Raw genomic sequence first — 17,580 nt, forward strand, 5'->3', positions numbered from 1 at the left:
GTCTCTGATCTCGTCCCTATAGGCTGTCTCATCGTTGTTGGTGAACGGGCCTACCTCTGTTGTGTCATCAGCAAACATAATGATGGTGTTGGGAGTCGTGCCTGGCCACGCAGTCATGAGTGAACAGGAAGTACAGGAGGGGACTGAGCACGCACCCCTGAGGTGCCCCCGTGTCGAGGATCGTCGTGGTGGACGTGATAAGCATTAAAATTAGAACGCAGCCCGAAACAAATTCTTAAAAATTGCAGCAAATCAAGACTGTATAAAAACATAAGTGGTTTCACAAATCATTGACAAACCAAAACACACTAAACCTTTTTATTATTATCATTATTTTTATTATTATTATTATTATTATTATTGAGTATTGTCTGCATATCATTACAGGTCGTGGTCCTCAGGGTGGTAGAGCTCACTCATCAGCCGGTAGATGTAAGAGGGAGCGTTGCCGCCGATGTTAGAGATGAACAGAGTGATGAGTTCAGGAGGAACGTAGTCGAACACTGGGCAGTGCACGTTGACCTTGGATAGAATCTCTCCTACAGAGACAAACACATAGAGGTCAGAATCTCTCCTATAGAGAAACAGAGTAAAGTCACATGTTGAACACAGGGCAGTGCACGTTGACCTTGGACAGAATCTCTCCTATAGAGAAACAGAGTAAAGTCACATGTTGAACACAGGGCAGTGCACGTTGACCTTGGACAGAATCTCTCCTATAGAGAAACAGAGTAAAGTCACATGTTGAACACAGGGCAGTGCACATTCACCTTGGACAGAATTTTTAAAAACATGTTTTTGCTTTGTCATTATGGGGTGTTGTGTGTAGATTGGGGGGGAAATACTAAAATACATTTTAGAATAAGGCTGTAATGTAACAAAATGTGGAAAAAGTCAAGGGGCCTGAAAAGTTTCCCATAATGCACTGCAGGTGAGAAAAAGGATGGGCAAAGAATGCAAGTTTACCTTCTGTGAAGGGAAGCACCTCGTGTGGGGAGACAAACTTATGGAATGTGTCCTCTTCATTGGGAAACTGAGAACACAAAACCAAAAATCCAACCAGTCAAGTCACACAGTGATGAATATAACAGAAGACAACGTCACAGTCCGAGGGTGTTTGGCCTCACCTATCAGTGAAGCAGGGCTCACTGACAAGCACACTTCTATTCAGAAAGTCACTATTCTGTTCCTGACGACTGTTGTTATGACTACCTGAGGAGAGAGCTTGAACATGGGAGCGCAGACGATGAGCGGAGTCGAGTGGTGCCTGGCTGCTAGAGCTACAGTGTGGGTTCCGTTGACCGCCCTGAGCCCGCCATTGGCCAGAACCGTCTGTGTTCCGATGATGACCTGGTGAGAGGATAACCAATAGGAGGAACAGAACAGATTCAAAACTGGTTTAGTTGCGTTGACAACAGACAAGCGTCCTCTAGTGAACAAAAGACTAAGACAAAAAACAACAAAAAGTCATTGTTAAGTAAATCAAGAGTTCTGATGAAATAATAATTTTGAATTAAAATGCATCGATATTACTAAATGTTCCGTCTGTGTAAAAAAATTTTTTTTTTTTAAATCAAAATAAAGCAACAAACAGTAAAAGTGTGAAATTCACCTTATTCACTCGGGACATCACTGCAAATATGGCGGCGTCGGCTATTACCGTGGTCTCGATGCTGGCTTTGGAGAGATTCGTAGCCATTTCATGACCCTTGGGAAAGAGGCAGGCAGAAGGGTCGTTACTACGGTGTGTTGCCCAAATGTAAAATGTTCATTATTCAATAACTTCCAAGAGAGACAGTAAATTCATGAAATAGATTAAAACATGGGGGGGTATGACATTTAAATGTTTTTTAATTAAATTGGGATCGTTAATGTTAAGAAAATATCACGAACAGAAATGTTTAAAATCACAGTGCAGTTATCACAAAATATTAAATAATGTGTGGTTTGAAGGACGGGTGGAATAAATGGGAAAACAATGCATTAAAACTCCATAAAATATATAATTCTATAGAGAGCAGGGCCTTAATATAACAAACAAAGTCAAGGGGGTCGGTCTGAAAGCACTGTATCTAGAACCAGTGGGTGGGGGACAGCAGCTAGGTGAGCGCCGTCTGGTAGGTATCCAAGACTGTGGTAGATTGAACTGCACTGACCCCTAGCAGTCATAAGTAGGACCAGATTTGAAGAGTGAATTCACATCATTTTAATGATTTTTTCACTCTCTCTTATCTTTTAGCACGAGAAACACGAAAGCAGCCATTTTGACTGGTTATGAATTGTATTGTTTTTTTCTTACTCCGCCATTTTTAAAGTCATGCCTCCCTCTGTCCTTGACTTGTCCTAAACTAATCTATACAAAATACTGTCTAAATCCGTCTATATAAAATACTGTCTAAATCCGTCTATATAAAATACTGTCTATACAAAATACTGTCTAAATCAGTCTATACAAAATACTGTCTAAATCAGTCTATACAAAATACTGTCTATACAAAATACTGTCTAAATCAGTCTATACAAAATACTGTCTAAATCCGTCTATATAAAATACTGTCTATACAAAATACTGTCTAAATCAGTCTATACAAAATACTGTCTAAATCAGTCTATACAAAATACTGTCTATACAAAATACTGTCTAAATCAGTCTATACAAAATACTGTCTAAATCCGTCTATACAAACACACTGCCGTTGGAATCTTAATATCACAAACAGAACTGGAACCAGTTTTAGGAGGCCATGTCATTTTAATGGTTTTCCCCAGCTCCTCCTCCCCCTCCTCCCGACAGCGAGGCCTGCTCCCCCTCCTCCCGGCAGCGGGGCCTGCTCCCCCTCCTCCCGGCAGCGGGGCCTGCTCCCCCTCCTCCCGGCAGCGGGGCCTGCTCCCCCTCCTCCCGGCAGCGGGGCCTGCTCCCCCCTCCCGGCAGCGGGGCCTGCTCCCCCTCCTCCCGGCAGCGGGGCCTGCTCCCCCTCCTCCCGGCAGCGGGGCCTCCTTCCCTCCTCCTCCTATCTCCCGGCAGCGGGGCCGGCTTCCCTCCTCCTCCTCCTCCCGGCAGCAGGGCCTGCTCCCCTCCTCCTCCTCCCGGCAGCGGGGCCTGCTCCCCCTCCCGGCAGCGGGGCCTCCTCCCCCTCCTCCCGGCAGCGGGGCCTGCTCCCCCTCCTCCCGGCAGCGGGGCCTGCTCCCCTCCTCCCGGCAGCGGGGCCTGCTCCCCTCCTCCCGGCAGCGGGGCCTGCTTCCCTTCTCCTCCTCCTCCTCCTCCCGGCAGCGGGGCCTGCTTCCCCCTCCTCCTCCTCCTCCTCCTCCTCCCGGCAGCGGGGCCTGCTCCCCCTCCTCCTCCTCCTCCTCCTCCAGGCAGCGGGGCCTGCTCCCCCCCCCGGCAGCGGGGCCTGCTCCCCCTCCCGGCAGCGGGGCCTGCTCCCCCTCCCGGCAGCGGGGCCTGCTCCTCCTCCCGGCAGCGGGGCCTGCTCCCCCTCCTCCCGGCAGCGGGGCCTGCTCCCCTCCTCCCGGCAGCGGGGCCTGCTCCCCCTCCTCCCGGCAGCGGGGCCTGCTCCCCTCCTCCCGGCAGCGGGGCCTGCTCCCCTCCTCCCGGCAGCGGGGCCTGCTTCCCTCCTCCTCCCGGCAGCGGGGCCTGCTTCCCTCCTCCTCCTCCCGGCAGCGGGGCCTGCTTCCCTCCTCCTCCTCCCCCTCCCGGCAGCGGGGCCTGCTCCCCCTCCCGGCAGCGGGGCCTCCTCCTCCTCCCGGCAGCGGGGCCTGCTTCCCTCCTCCTCCTCCCGGCAGCAGGGCCTGCTCCCCTCCTCCTCCTCCCGGCAGCGGGGCCTGCTCCCCTCCTCCTCCTCCCGGCAGCGGGGCCTGCTCCCCTCCTCCTCCTGCTCCCCTCCTCCTCCCGGCAGCGGGGCCTGCTCCCCTCCTCCCGGCAGCGGGGCCTGCTCCTCCTCCCGGCAGCGGGGCCTGCTCCCCTCCTCCTCCTCCTCCCGGCAGCGGGGCCTGCTCCCCTCCTCCTCCTCCTCCCGGCAGCGGGGCCTGCTCCCCTCCTCCTCCTCCTCCCGGCAGCGGGGCCTCCTCCACCACCCGGCAGCGGGGCCTGCTCCTCCTCCCGGCAGCGGGGCCTGCTCCTCCTCCCGGCAGCGGGGCCGGCTCCCCTCCTCCTCCCGGCAGCGGGGCCTGCTTCCCACCTCCTCCTCCTCCTCCCGGCAGCGGGGCCTGCTTCCCTCCTCCTCCCGGCAGCGGGGCCTGCTCCTCCTCCCGGCAGCGGGGCCTGCTCCCCTCCTCCCGGCAGCGGGGCCTGCTCCCCTCCTCCCGGCAGCGGGGCCTGCTCCCCTCCTCCCGGCAGCGGGGCCTGCTCCCCTCCTCCCGGCAGCGGGGCCTGCTCCCCTCCTCCTCCTCCCGGCAGCGGGGCCTGCTCCCCTCCTCCTCCTCCTCCCGGCAGCGGGGCCTGCCCCTCCTCCCGGCAGCGGCGCCTGCTCCTCCTCCCGGCAGCGGCGCCTGCTCCTCCTCCCGGCAGCGGCGCCTGCTCCTCCTCCCGGCAGCGGCGCCTGCTCCTCCTCCCGGCAGCGGGGCCTGCTCCCGACAGCGGCGCCTGCTCCTCCTCCCGACAGCGGGGCCTGCTCCCGACAGCGGGGCCTCCTCCCGACAGCGGGGCCTCCTCCCGACAGCGGGGCCTCCTCCCGACAGCGGGGCCTCCTCCCGACAGCGGGGCCTCCTCCCGACAGCGGGGCCTCCTCCCGACAGCGGGGCCTCCTCCCGACAGCGGGGCCTGCTCCCGACAGCGGGGCCTGCTCCCCCTCCTCCCGACAGCGGGGCCTGCTCCCCCTCCTCCCGACAGCGGGGCCTGCTCCCCCTCCTCCCGACAGCGGGGCCTGCTCCCCCTCCTCCCGACAGCGGGGCCTGCTCCCCTCCCGACAGCGGGGCCTGCTCCCCTCCCGACAGCGGGGCCTGCTCCCCTCCCGACAGCGGGGCCTGCTCCCCTCCCGACAGTTGAAGGTGCCGTGCCCAGTTGACAATCACCCCTATAATTACCTCAAAATATAATCTCAAAATGGTATGTACCCTCTTATCAGTCCACCGAATCACAGAAGTCTTATCAGTCTACTCTGGCCTACTAGGGAGTACACAATGAGAGTGTGTGTAATTTACCACGGCAATAAGACCCAAGACGAACGGATGCACATGCTCTGTTAGTGTCGCTACAAGATCTGAATGAAAACGCCTCCGATGGAAGAAATGAATCATGATGTCACTGATGATTATTCTGCCTCTGAGCCTCAGTCTGAACCTACACCTCCGAGGCCTATGTGCAAAAAAAGCCAGAACAGTATGCACTGAGCAGGTGCCCGCGCCACCACCCAATAAAAGCAGGTGACAAAGCTACGGGCCGATTATCAGCACAACATGGTCCTCACAGAGAGGGCAGGCCTTACATCTCAAGCAAACATCAACAGCGCACTCACCAGCTTTGGTTGTTTATGTGACATGCTACAGTACATCAGGGACTGTGGCTGAGACGCACAGGGAGCAAAGAGACACTGCCTGTGAGCGTTTATTTAAATGCTGTACGGCTCAGTACATCACTGGGACCACGCTTCCTGTCTATCCAGGACCTCTATACCAGGCGGTGTCAGAGGAAGGCCCTAAAAATTGTCAAAAAGACTCCAGACACCCAAGTCATATACTGTTCTCTCTGCTACCGCACAGCAAGCGGTACCGGAGCTCCAAGTCTAGGCCCCTGTATATAGCCTCCACATTGACTCTGTACTGGTACACCCTGTATATAGCCTCCACATTGACTCTGTACCGGTACCCCCTGTATATAGCCTCCACATTGACTCTGTACCGGTACCCCCTGTATATAGCCTCCACATTGACTCTGTACCGGTACCCCCTGTATATAGCCTCCACATTGACTCTGTACCGGTACCCCCTGTATATAGCCTCCACATTGACTCTGTACCGGTACCCCTGTATATAGCCTCCACATTGACTCTGTACCGGTACCCCCTGTATATAGCCTCCACATTGACTCTGTACCGGTACCCCCTGTATATAGCCTCCACATTGACTCTGTACCGGTACCCCCTGTATATAGCCTCCACATTGACTCTGTACCGGTACCCCCTGTATATAGCCTCCACATTGACTCTGTACCGGTACCCCCTGTATATAGCCTCCACATTGACTCTGTACCGTAATACCCTGTATATAGCCTCCACATTGACTCTGTACCGTAATACCCTGTATATAGCCTCCACATTGACTCTGTACCGGTACCCCCTGTATATAGCCTCCACATTGACTCTGTACCGGTACCCCCTGTATATAGCCTCCACATTGACTCTGTACCGGTACCCCCTGTATATAGCCTCCACATTGACTCTGTACCGTAATACCCTGTATATAGCCTCCACATTGACAATGTACCGTAATACCCTGTATATAGCCTCCACATTAACTCTGTACCGTAATACCCTGTATATAGCCTCCACATTGACTCTGTACCGGTACCCCCTGTATATAGCCTCCACATTGACTCTGTACCGTAATACCCTGTATATAGTCTCCACATTGACTCTGTACCGTAATACCCTGTATATAGCCTCCACATAGACTCTGTACCGTAATACCCTGTATATAGCCTCCACATTGACTCTGTACCGGTACCCCTGTATATAGCCTCCACATTGACTCTGTACCGTAACACCCTGTATATAGCCTCCACATTGACTCTGTACCGGTACCCCTGTATATAGCCTCCACATTGACTCTGTACCGTAATACCCTGTATATAGCCTCCACATTGACTCTGTACCGGTACCCCTGTATATAGCCTCCACATTGACTCTGTACCGTAACACCCTGTATATAGCCTCCACATTGACTCTGTACCGTAATACCCTGTATATAGCCTCCACATTGACTCTGTACCGGTACCCCCTGTATATAGCCTCCACATTGACTCTGTACCGTAATACCCTGTATATAGCCTCACTATTGTTGTTTTACTGCAGCTCTTTAATTACCTGTGACTTATTTATTATTCTTATCCCCAAAAAAAGGAAACAGCATTGTTGATTAGGGGCTTGTAAGTAAGCATTTCACTGTACCTGTTGAATTCGGCGCATCTGACTAATAAAATTAGATTTGATGTGTATGTGGAGCACTCTGTGGAGAAAGCATGTACATGGACAGCTTCTGGTCAGACATGTACTGTATGGGATACGTTACGGGATCGCTCTAGAGATCCTACTTTACGGGATCGCTGCAGAGAGATCCTACTTTACGGGATCGCTCTAGAGATCCTACTTTACGGGATCGCTCTAGAGATCCTACTTTACGGGATCGCTGCAGAGAGATCCTACTTTACGGGATCGCTCTAGAGATCCTACTTTACGGGATCGCTCTAGAGATTCTACTTTACGGGATCGCTGCAGAGAGATCCTACTTTACGGGATCGCTCTAGAGAGATCCTACTTTACCTCCGTTTTGATGGCAAAGAAATTAGAATGAGACGTCTGGAACTGACAAATTGAAAATGGTGTCCTACGTTTGGAAACTGACAAATTCAAAATGGTGTCCTACGTTTGGACCAAGTATAGACAATAATTGACTCCTGTCATATCAACACTTACGTCTATATTCATTATAATGCCATTATTTATTTTGTGCTGACTAACTATTTATTTAAGTTTAGGCTACTAACGATTTTCTTTGCGTTTTAAATTATTTTATCGTTATAAAAATAAGCTTTTACTGTTTTCCAACTCATACAGTATGCTTTCTGTTTCCTAGTTGTAACAAAGGCACTCGACTAAATAAAATTGAGTGAACACTTGAATTGTTTTGTTTTGTTTTTCCCATGTAGCCTTACATAAAACATAAACTAATACGGTAGAATTTGAAATAAAATTTTAAAAAATGTATTCCAATGTATTAACACACTGAATTTGTTCAGCAAGAATGACTGCTCGTTAGCTTGAAGAGGGGTTCCTCGAGGCACAGCGTTCGTAGTGTTGAAGAGGGGTTCCTCGAGGCACAGCGTTCGTAGTGTTGAAGAGGGGTTCCTCGAGGCACAGCGTTCGTAGTGTTGAACATTTAAACCATTTTTTTTTTTTAAATGTCAGTTTAAACTTTAAAAGAACATTTGACATTTGTCACATGATCCCCAGCTCCCATGTGTGTTCCTTTTGTGAATATACAGGCGTGGGATAGAGGCAAGATGGAGGGGGTTGATGGGAGTGAATGAGGGATGAAAGGATGGCGTATACCTGGCAGAAGGGGGCACACTCGGCCACGATGACGTGGAACTTGCGTTTCCTCGCTGCGTCTTTGAGGAAGGCCTCGACGGTGCGTGAGCGGCCGACAGTCATGATGACCTCGTTGGAGTGGATGTGCTCCAGGGCCTGCATGGCGATGTTGTCTGTGGTGCCATCTGGGAGAAAGAAGAAGACCGTTAGCTCAGTGCTGCTTGACCATGATTATACCCATGGGGAGGTGTAGTGTAAAAACAACAGAGACAATTGGTTTAAACTAAATGAGACGTTCGTTTGAATCATTTGGATTTCAGCCACAACCAAGTATAGAACTATGACCTTAATAGGTCTATGAAGGAGGTGGAGAAGAGAGAGACTGATGGTGGAGTATGTGTGTGTGCTCTAAGACAGTGTTTCCCAATTCTGGGTCCTCCAGTACCCCCAACAGCCCGGACAATCATACTCAATTCAACTCATTGAGGGCACAATGATTAGTTAACAAGTTGAATAGGGTGTGCTTGTCCGGGGCTACATAAAAATGTTTTAAAAAATACTTTGGAGGGCCAGAGTTGGCAAACACTGTTCTAAGTGAACGTGTCTTACCTAGCTCTGTGAGGAGTTCATTGATGGCCTCTATGACATTAGCTTTGAGATGAACAAAGTGTTGTCTGAAGTTCTCCTCGCTCAGCCCCCCTGACGTTAGCAACTTGTGAAGGGATTCCTGCTGGTCTGTCTCCTCGCTGCTACCACGAGACCTAGGGGATACACACACACACACACACACACACACACACACACACACACACACACACACACACACACACACACACACACACGGAGAGAGAAAAAACTTCACATTTCCAAATATTGCATCATTTGGCACCTTGCCATGGCAACTATTGTTGTTGAGTTCCACAGAACACAAGCAACGTTAGCAGCAGACGCTCAAACAACTTCAATCATTTGTGGTTGTTGCTTGTAGCTGCATGTCAGCATATTCATAAACTCACCTGGCATACTCCTCCTCCTCCCTGATGATAAACTCACCTGGCATACTCCTCCTCCTCCCTGATGATAAACTCACCTGGCATACTCCTCCTCCTCCCTGATGATAAACTCACCTGGCATACTCCTCCTCCTCCCTGATGATAAACTCACCTGGCATACTCCTCCCCCTCCCTGATGATAAACTTACCTGGCATACTCCTCCCTGATGATAAACTCACCTGGCATACTCCTCCCTGATGATAAACCCACCTGGCATATTCCTCCCTGATGATAAACTCACCTGGCATATTCCTCCCTGATGATAAACTCACCTGGCATATTCCTCCCTGATGATAAACTCACCTGGCATATTCCTCCCTGATGATAAACTCACCTGGCATATTCCTCCCTGATGATAAACTCACCTGGCATACTCCTCCCTGATGATAAACTCACCTGGCATACTCCTCCCTGATGATAAACTCACCTGGCATACTCCTCCCTGATGATAAACTCACCTGGCATATTCCTCCCTGATGATAAACCCACCTGGCATATTCCTCCCTGATGATAAACCCACCTGGCATATTCCTCCCTGATGATAAACCCACCTGGCATATTCCTCCCTGATGATAAACCCACCTGGCATATTCCTCCCTGATGATAAACCCACCTGGCATATTCCTCCCTGATGATAAACCCACCTGGCATACTCCTCCCTGATGATAAACCCACCTGGCATACTCCTCCCTGATGATAAACCCACCTGGCATATTCCTCCCTGATGATAAACCCACCTGGCATATTCCTCCCTGATGATAAACCCACCTGGCATATTCCTCCCTGATGATAAACCCACCTGGCATATTCCTCCCTGATGATAAACCCACCTGGCATATTCCTCCCTGATGATAAACCCACCTGGCATATTCCTCCCTGATGATAAACCCACCTGGCATATTCCTCCCTGATGATAAACTCACCTGGCATATTCCTCCCTGATGATAAACTCACCTGGCATATTCCTCCCTGATGATAAACCCACCTGGCATATTCCTCCCTGATGATAAACTCACCTGGCATATTCCTCCCTGATGATAAACTCACCTGGCATATTCCTCCCTGATGATAAACCCACCTGGCATATTCCTCCCTGATGATAAACCCACCTGGCATATTCCTCCCTGATGATAAACCCACCTGGCATATTCCTCCCTGATGATAAACCCACCTGGCATATTCCTCCCTGATGATAAACCCACCTGGCATATTCCTCCCTGATGATAAACCCACCTGGCATATTCCTCCCTGATGATAAACCCACCTGGCATATTCCTCCCTGATGATAAACCCACCTGGCATATTCCTCCCTGATGATAAACCCACCTGGCATATTCCTCCCTGATGATAAACCCACCTGGCATATTCCTCCCTGATGATAAACCCACCTGGCATATTCCTCCCTGATGATAAACCCACCTGGCATATTCCTCCCTGATGATAAACCCACCTGGCATATTCCTCCCTGATGATAAACCCACCTGGCATATTCCTCCCTGATGATAAACCCACCTGGCATATTCCTCCCTGATGATAAACCCACCTGGCATATTCCTCCCTGATGATAAACCCACCTGGCATATTCCTCCCTGATGATAAACCCACCTGGCATATTCCTCCTGATGATAAACCCACCTGGCATACTCCTCCCTGATGATAAACCCACCTGGCATATTCCTCCCTGATGATAAACCCACCTGGCATACTCCTCCCTGATGATAAACCCACCTGGCATATTCCTCCCTGATGATAAACCCACCTGGCATACTCCTCCCTGATGATAAACCCACCTGGCATACTCCTCCCTGATGATAAACCCACCTGGCATACTCCTCCCTGATGATAAACCCACCTGGCATATTCCTCCCTGATGATAAACTCACCTGGCATATTCCTCCCTGATGATAAACCCACCTGGCATATTCCTCCCTGATGATAAACCCACCTGGCATATTCCTCCCTGATGATAAACCCACCTGGCATATTCCTCCCTGATGATAAACCCACCTGGCATACTCCTCCCTGATGATAAACCCACCTGGCATATTCCTCCCTGATGATAAACCCACCTGGCATATTCCTCCCTGATGATAAACCCACCTGGCATATTCCTCCCTGATGATAAACCCACCTGGCATATTCCTCCCTGATGATAAACCCACCTGGCATATTCCTCCCTGATGATAAACCCACCTGGCATACTCCTCCCTGATGATAAACCCACCTGGCATATTCCTCCCTGATGATAAACCCACCTGGCATATTCCTCCCTGATGATAAACCCACCTGGCATATTCCTCCCTGATGATAAACTCACCTGGCATATTCCTCCCTGATGATAAACTCACCTGGCATACTCCTCCCTGATGATAAACTCACCTGGCATACTCCTCCCTGATGATAAACCCACCTGGCATATTCCTCCCTGATGATAAACCCACCTGGCATATTCCTCCCTGATGATAAACTCACCTGGCATATTCCTCCCTGATGATAAACCCACCTGGCATATTCCTCCCTGATGATAAACTCACCTGGCATATTCCTCCCTGATGATAAACTCACCTGGCATATTCCTCCCTGATGATAAACTCACCTGGCATATTCCTCCCTGATGATAAACTCACCTGGCATATTCCTCCCTGATGATAAACTCACCTGGCATATTCCTCCCTGATGATAAACTCACCTGGCATATTCCTCCCTGATGATAAACCCACCTGGCATACTCCTCCCTGATGATAAACCCACCTGGCATATTCCTCCCTGATGATAAACCCACCTGGCATATTCCTCCCTGATGATAAACCCACCTGGCATATTCCTCCCTGATGATAAACCCACCTGGCATATTCCTCCCTGATGATAAACCCACCTGATGATAAACCCACCTGGCATACTCCTCCCTGATGATAAACCCACCTGGCATACTCCTCCCTGATGATAAACCCACCTGGCATATTCCTCCCTGATGATAAACTCACCTGGCATATTCCTCCCTGATGATAAACCCACCTGGCATATTCCTCCCTGATGATAAACTCACCTGGCATATTCCTCCCTGATGATAAACCCACCTGGCATACTCCTCCCTGATGATCTTGAGGACGCGCAGTACCATGTTGCCCACGGTGGTCTCAGACGGCTGGGCGGCTGTCATTCTCCTCCCTTCCTTGCGAATAATTTCCATCAGGTCGCCTATCATCAAATACAAGAGGATATATTTTATCATACAATTATTCCTAGTAATGAATTGTGTTTTTAGACATGGCTAAATCACGAACCCATTGGACCTGTTCCAACAATTACAGACGAAATGACAGTCTATCGTAGCAGTTCACATTTTGACATAGAAAATCGATTTGATTAAAAAAAAAAATAACCCGTGGCAGATATACTATCAAACGTTAGCGAGGAGGTAAATTAACTAGCTAACTACCCGAAAGTTAAGCTATCGAATAAACTGAAAATTCTCCTATTAACTATAAGACTTTAGATAACGTTACCTGCGCTGCTCCATCGTGCCTGGGCTGTTACTTTCCGGAGCAAAGCTGTCGTTTCTCTGGCGGTTTCTCCCGACCCTCGGATCGGTCCTGTCCCACAACCTCCCCGCTTTAAATCGGCCAGAAAAGCCTCAATTCGCTCTGTTAAATCTGCTTCTTTGTCAGCCCCGGGCATTCTGTTATCTGAATTCACCAGCTGACCTTAACTCGATGCTTTATCAAAACAAGTTGGTGTTGTCGACATAGAAAATGATAGAGATCTCTAGTAGCCAAAAGGCAATTTTAGCATGAACTTTTAGCACGGGCAGCGCCATTTAGGGCTTCCGCCATGCTTCCGATATTTTAAAGTAGTTCATTGGGTGAGGCGTCCTATGTGTTGTAGCCTCAATGGCGCTGCCCATGCTCTCACAGATGCCGTAGTGGAACAAATATAAAGACGAGTACTCTATCTATCTCTATGGTTGTAAAGCATTTGCATAGGGAAGTCACGTGAACCGGAACCAGATTGCGCGTGAAAGGAGGATGCTTCCGGTACATTATTCTAGTCCAATGCTGATTGGACCAAATTATTAGAAGGACATCTTGTAATATTTTCAGATTTCATAAAAATAGATTTCACCAGTTTTCGCATAAAATAGACATTTAACCAATACCATTTACTTTCTATAAGAGTATCTATGTCATGAGCCTTTGCTAGGTAAAGCCCTGCCTTATCTCAGCTCACTGGTCACCATAGCAGCACCCACTCGTAGCACGTGCTCCAGCAGGTATATTTCACTGGTCACCCCAAAGCCCATTCCTCCTTCAGCAGCCTTTCCTTCCAGTTCTCTGCTGCCAATGACTGGAACAAACTGCAAAAAAATCACAGAAGCTGAAGACTCATATCTCCCTCACTAACTTTAAGCACCAGCTGTGAGAGCATTTCACAGATCACTGCACCTGTACATAGCCCATCTGTAAATAGCCCATCCAACTACCTCATCCCCATACTGTTATTTATTTTTCTCCTTTTCACCCCAGTATCTCTACTTGCACACTCATCTTCTGCACATCTATCACTGCAGTGTTTAATTGCTATATTGTCATTATTTCACCACTATGGCCTATTTATTGCCTTACCTCCCTTATCTTACCTCATTTGCACACACTGTGTATAGGCTTTCTCTATTGTATTATTGACTGTATGTTTGTTTATTCCATGTGTAACTCTGTGTTGTTTGTTTTGCACTGCTTTGCTTTATCTTGACCAGGTCGCAGTTGTCGATGAGAACTTGTTCTCAACTAACCTACCTAGGTGAAATAAAATAATAAAATAAAATGATCTAAAGTGAAACATTAAACCTATTTCCAATGATAATATAGACAGACATATGATGGACCATGTGGTGTCCCTCCCTTAGAGGTTATTCAAATCTACAAGCAACACGTTTTGTACATCCATCCAATATTTTATTGAATAAAAGCCCAAACACAAACCTTTACAAATTGATATCAATCAATATAGAAATCATTGATTGAAAACATTGCAAATGTTCACTGTTAAAAATGTATGTATCCCACATGGTTTTCGTTTTTTTTTTTAAACGATTTGGTGCTATTTTCACAAATATGTACAGAACCCCAAACTGGTAACACTTGTAATGCAGCCAGTCTTATATTCAAATCCTTTCAATATTAATGTATTTGGTTTGTAGACATCGTTCACTACACAACCATTAATTCAAAATATAAGTTTACTGTGAAATAAGAACATTGGTTTAATCACCAAAACACAACCTAATGACATCTCCTTAATTTAGTTATTTTAACCAATTAATCCAAAAACACGTTTAAGATACGTTTCAATTTGCTCTTTGAATGTAGTATGCTCCAGTAGTGTAAATTACAGTACATGACACTGTTTCACATTCGGCAATACACTTGCACTACCCATTAAAATGAACTGGACTTGAAATGTCAATAACTTCTATCCCATGTCTGATCATTGAAGACATGGGATAGACATGGGGAACTCTGGTAATCTTTCATAAGGTAATCAAAGGAAAGAAAAGTTTAAGGCGTTAGATTGCATCAAACCTGTCTGGAACATTTGTCCGTAGGTTCTCATCGAAATCACAGTAAATATCCTAATTGTTCATGCACCAGGCCTGATATAGGTCTGGATTGACGTCATTGCATGAGTCATCCATGGCCTAGAGGGTGGTGGTTCGCTCGTGGGGGTGGAAGTGTCTTCCACGTGTACAGGTGTACTTAATGTATTGTACTCAGGTGTACTTAATGTATTGTACTCAAGTGTACTTAATGTATTGTAGTGGTTCTGTACGTGTCTGTTTTTTTTACCTTTATTTAACTAGGCAAGTCAGTTAAGAACAAATTCTTATTTTCAATGGCAACAGTGGGTTAACTACCTGTTCAGGGGCAGAACGACAGATTTGTACCTTGTCAGCTCGGGGGTTTGAACTTGCAACCTTCTGGTTACTAGTCCAATGCTCTAACCACTGCCGTCACTATAGTTCATAAGAGCATGGCACTAGCAACACCAGAGGTGTGGGTTCCATTCCTACTGGGATCACGTACCAAAAAGTGGACTGTTGTCGCTTTTGGTAAAAGTGTTTGCTGTGTAAATGGACCGTACTACCCAATGCTATTTTAGTGAAGCATTTATTTATTGTTAAGGACTTTCTGGATTATTTGCGTATTGGCATTGTATTACTGCAACGCAGGAGCTAGAAACACAAGCATTTCGCTGCGCCTGCTGTGACATCCGCTAATCTGTGTACGCGACCAATAAACTTTTTAATTTGTAACATATAGTACGTCTGACTTTGTCAATATCAGATTTGTTTTACTTACTGTGAAGTAAAATCATAATAATAATACATAGTTACTTACGTTTCTACAGACATCCATTGTCATTATTTAGTTCTCAAAATCTGTAGTAGACAAAATGTAAAATCGATCCATTTACCAAACGTTCCGTAGGTTTAATCAAACGTTCCATTGGTTTAATCAAACGTTCCATGGGTTTAATCAAACGTTCCATGGGTTTAATCAAACGTTCCGTAGGTTTAATCAAACGTTCCGTAGGTTTAATCAAACGTTCCGTAGGTTTAATCAAACGTTCCGTAGGTTTAATCAAACGTTCCATGGGTTTAATCAAACGTTCCATGGGTTTAAGTGATCCCTGATAAAGAGCAGTTGGATTATGTAATAGGAAAACCTCTTAAAAGAGAATCATACCTAAAGTAATGTGAGCATTGAGAAAAGCAATGACTGTATATGAACATGTATTGCAATGTGAAACATGCATTTCTAGATGAAACTGATTAAATTTGGTGTAAAAATAAAGTGACTGTTGTACTTAGTCAATTGAAAATGTGCTTAGTTTTGAAACGGGCTTTTTGATGATCTGTTTCGAATTTCGTATTAAGAGTTGTGGAAATATACCACATACATGTGAAAATTGCACCAATGAGATTTAAAAAATAAAATAAAAAACATTTTAAACCAACCCCAAATCCTCACCTAGCCCAAACCACAGAATTATCTCCAAAAGAAAGCTGGATGGATCTTGGATGGTTGGTGTAGATTCAAGGGGTCTCAAAAGAAGAGACATTTCCCAAAAGGCCCTGCAGCTCTACTCGTCTTATAATCTATTCAGATGGAAAAGTACATAGATGTGGCTGTTATCTTTTGTACATCTTTTAAAAACTTAAAAGCGTGCCATGGTTCCGCTATAAAATGACCTAGTTTTCAAGATTATATTGACTGCATCTCAAATGCCACCCTATATAGTGCAGTACTACCCTGGTCAAAAGTAGTGCACTAGGCCTATATAGGGAATAGGGTTCCATTTGAGAGATAGCTACTCTTTCCCTGAACTTATTAACCCCCCCAATAACTGCCCTGCATTTACAATCAAAACAAACTAAAGCCACTCAAATTTAGCTACCAAACATGTATGCAAATTAATTAACTGGCAAAAGCATAAAAGTTCAGTGGTCGCCGTGGTTTCTATTCTGAGTGACAACACATTCCACCTGTCGTTCATAGAGGCCTTCAATTTTAAAAAAATATTTTAAAAAAAAGGTCCCCAAGAATATCGTCTATGCCCAAACGGTACCCTAGGGAATAGGTTGCCATTTTGGGCTGAACCCTATATCCTACAGGTCGCTTGGCATGGCAAAGATTTTATAAAACGATATAAAGGGGGAATAGACCTTTCTCAAAGGTGCATCCATTCATCCCAACAAAATCAAACTCCAGATCAAACTATACAGGTTAAAAATGTCAAATTAAAATCAACAAAGCATCAGGTGCTTATTCAGCAGGATGATAATACATTTCAGAACAAATTGCAGATTGAACAGACGTGCACGTTTCAAGCCTGGACTTGAAATCTGTGTATATTCTACATTGGTTTGTTAATGTTTCACTCCACTGAATGAGTCCCAGGTGTACATGGCTTTCAGAGAATAAGCTACCCTCAGTGCTCTCAGCACCACAACCCTGAATCCTTCCCCGGCTCATTCTTTTTGTTGTCATTATAGGGTATGTCCAAAACACCATCTTACTCCCTATACAGTGCACTACATTTGCCAGGAGGGTGGGGGAACCAGGAGCCCTATTGGGGGGGGAGGGAAAACCAGGAGCCCTATTGGGGGGAGGGGAAACCAGGAGCCCTATGGGGGGAGGGAAAACCAGGAGCCCTATGGGGGAGGGAACAGGAGCCCCATGGGGGGGAACAGGAGCCCCATGGGGAGCCCTATGGGGGGAAACAG

The 17,580-nt window shown here is 47.5% G+C and overlaps 1 protein-coding gene across 1 annotated transcript; it reads right to left on the reverse strand.

The window, feature by feature from the left end:
* Positions 1–334: 334 nt before the first annotated feature.
* Positions 335–13,160, reverse strand: LOC112235304 (translation initiation factor eIF-2B subunit beta). Its single transcript, XM_042321362.1, has 8 exons — positions 12,803–13,160; positions 12,374–12,494; positions 8,853–9,004; positions 8,265–8,428; positions 1,613–1,708; positions 1,213–1,350; positions 967–1,033; positions 335–539 (listed from the first exon to the last, which is right to left on the reverse strand). Exons 1-8 carry the CDS (start codon positions 12,972–12,974, stop codon positions 382–384), a joined length of 1,068 nt encoding a protein of 355 aa, XP_042177296.1. The 5' UTR covers positions 12,975–13,160; the 3' UTR covers positions 335–381.
* Positions 13,161–17,580: the final 4,420 nt, after the last annotated feature.

Source organism: Oncorhynchus tshawytscha, linkage group LG05, assembly GCF_018296145.1.
Source record: "Oncorhynchus tshawytscha isolate Ot180627B linkage group LG05, Otsh_v2.0, whole genome shotgun sequence".
NCBI classification, from domain to species: Eukaryota; Metazoa; Chordata; class Actinopteri; order Salmoniformes; family Salmonidae; genus Oncorhynchus; species Oncorhynchus tshawytscha.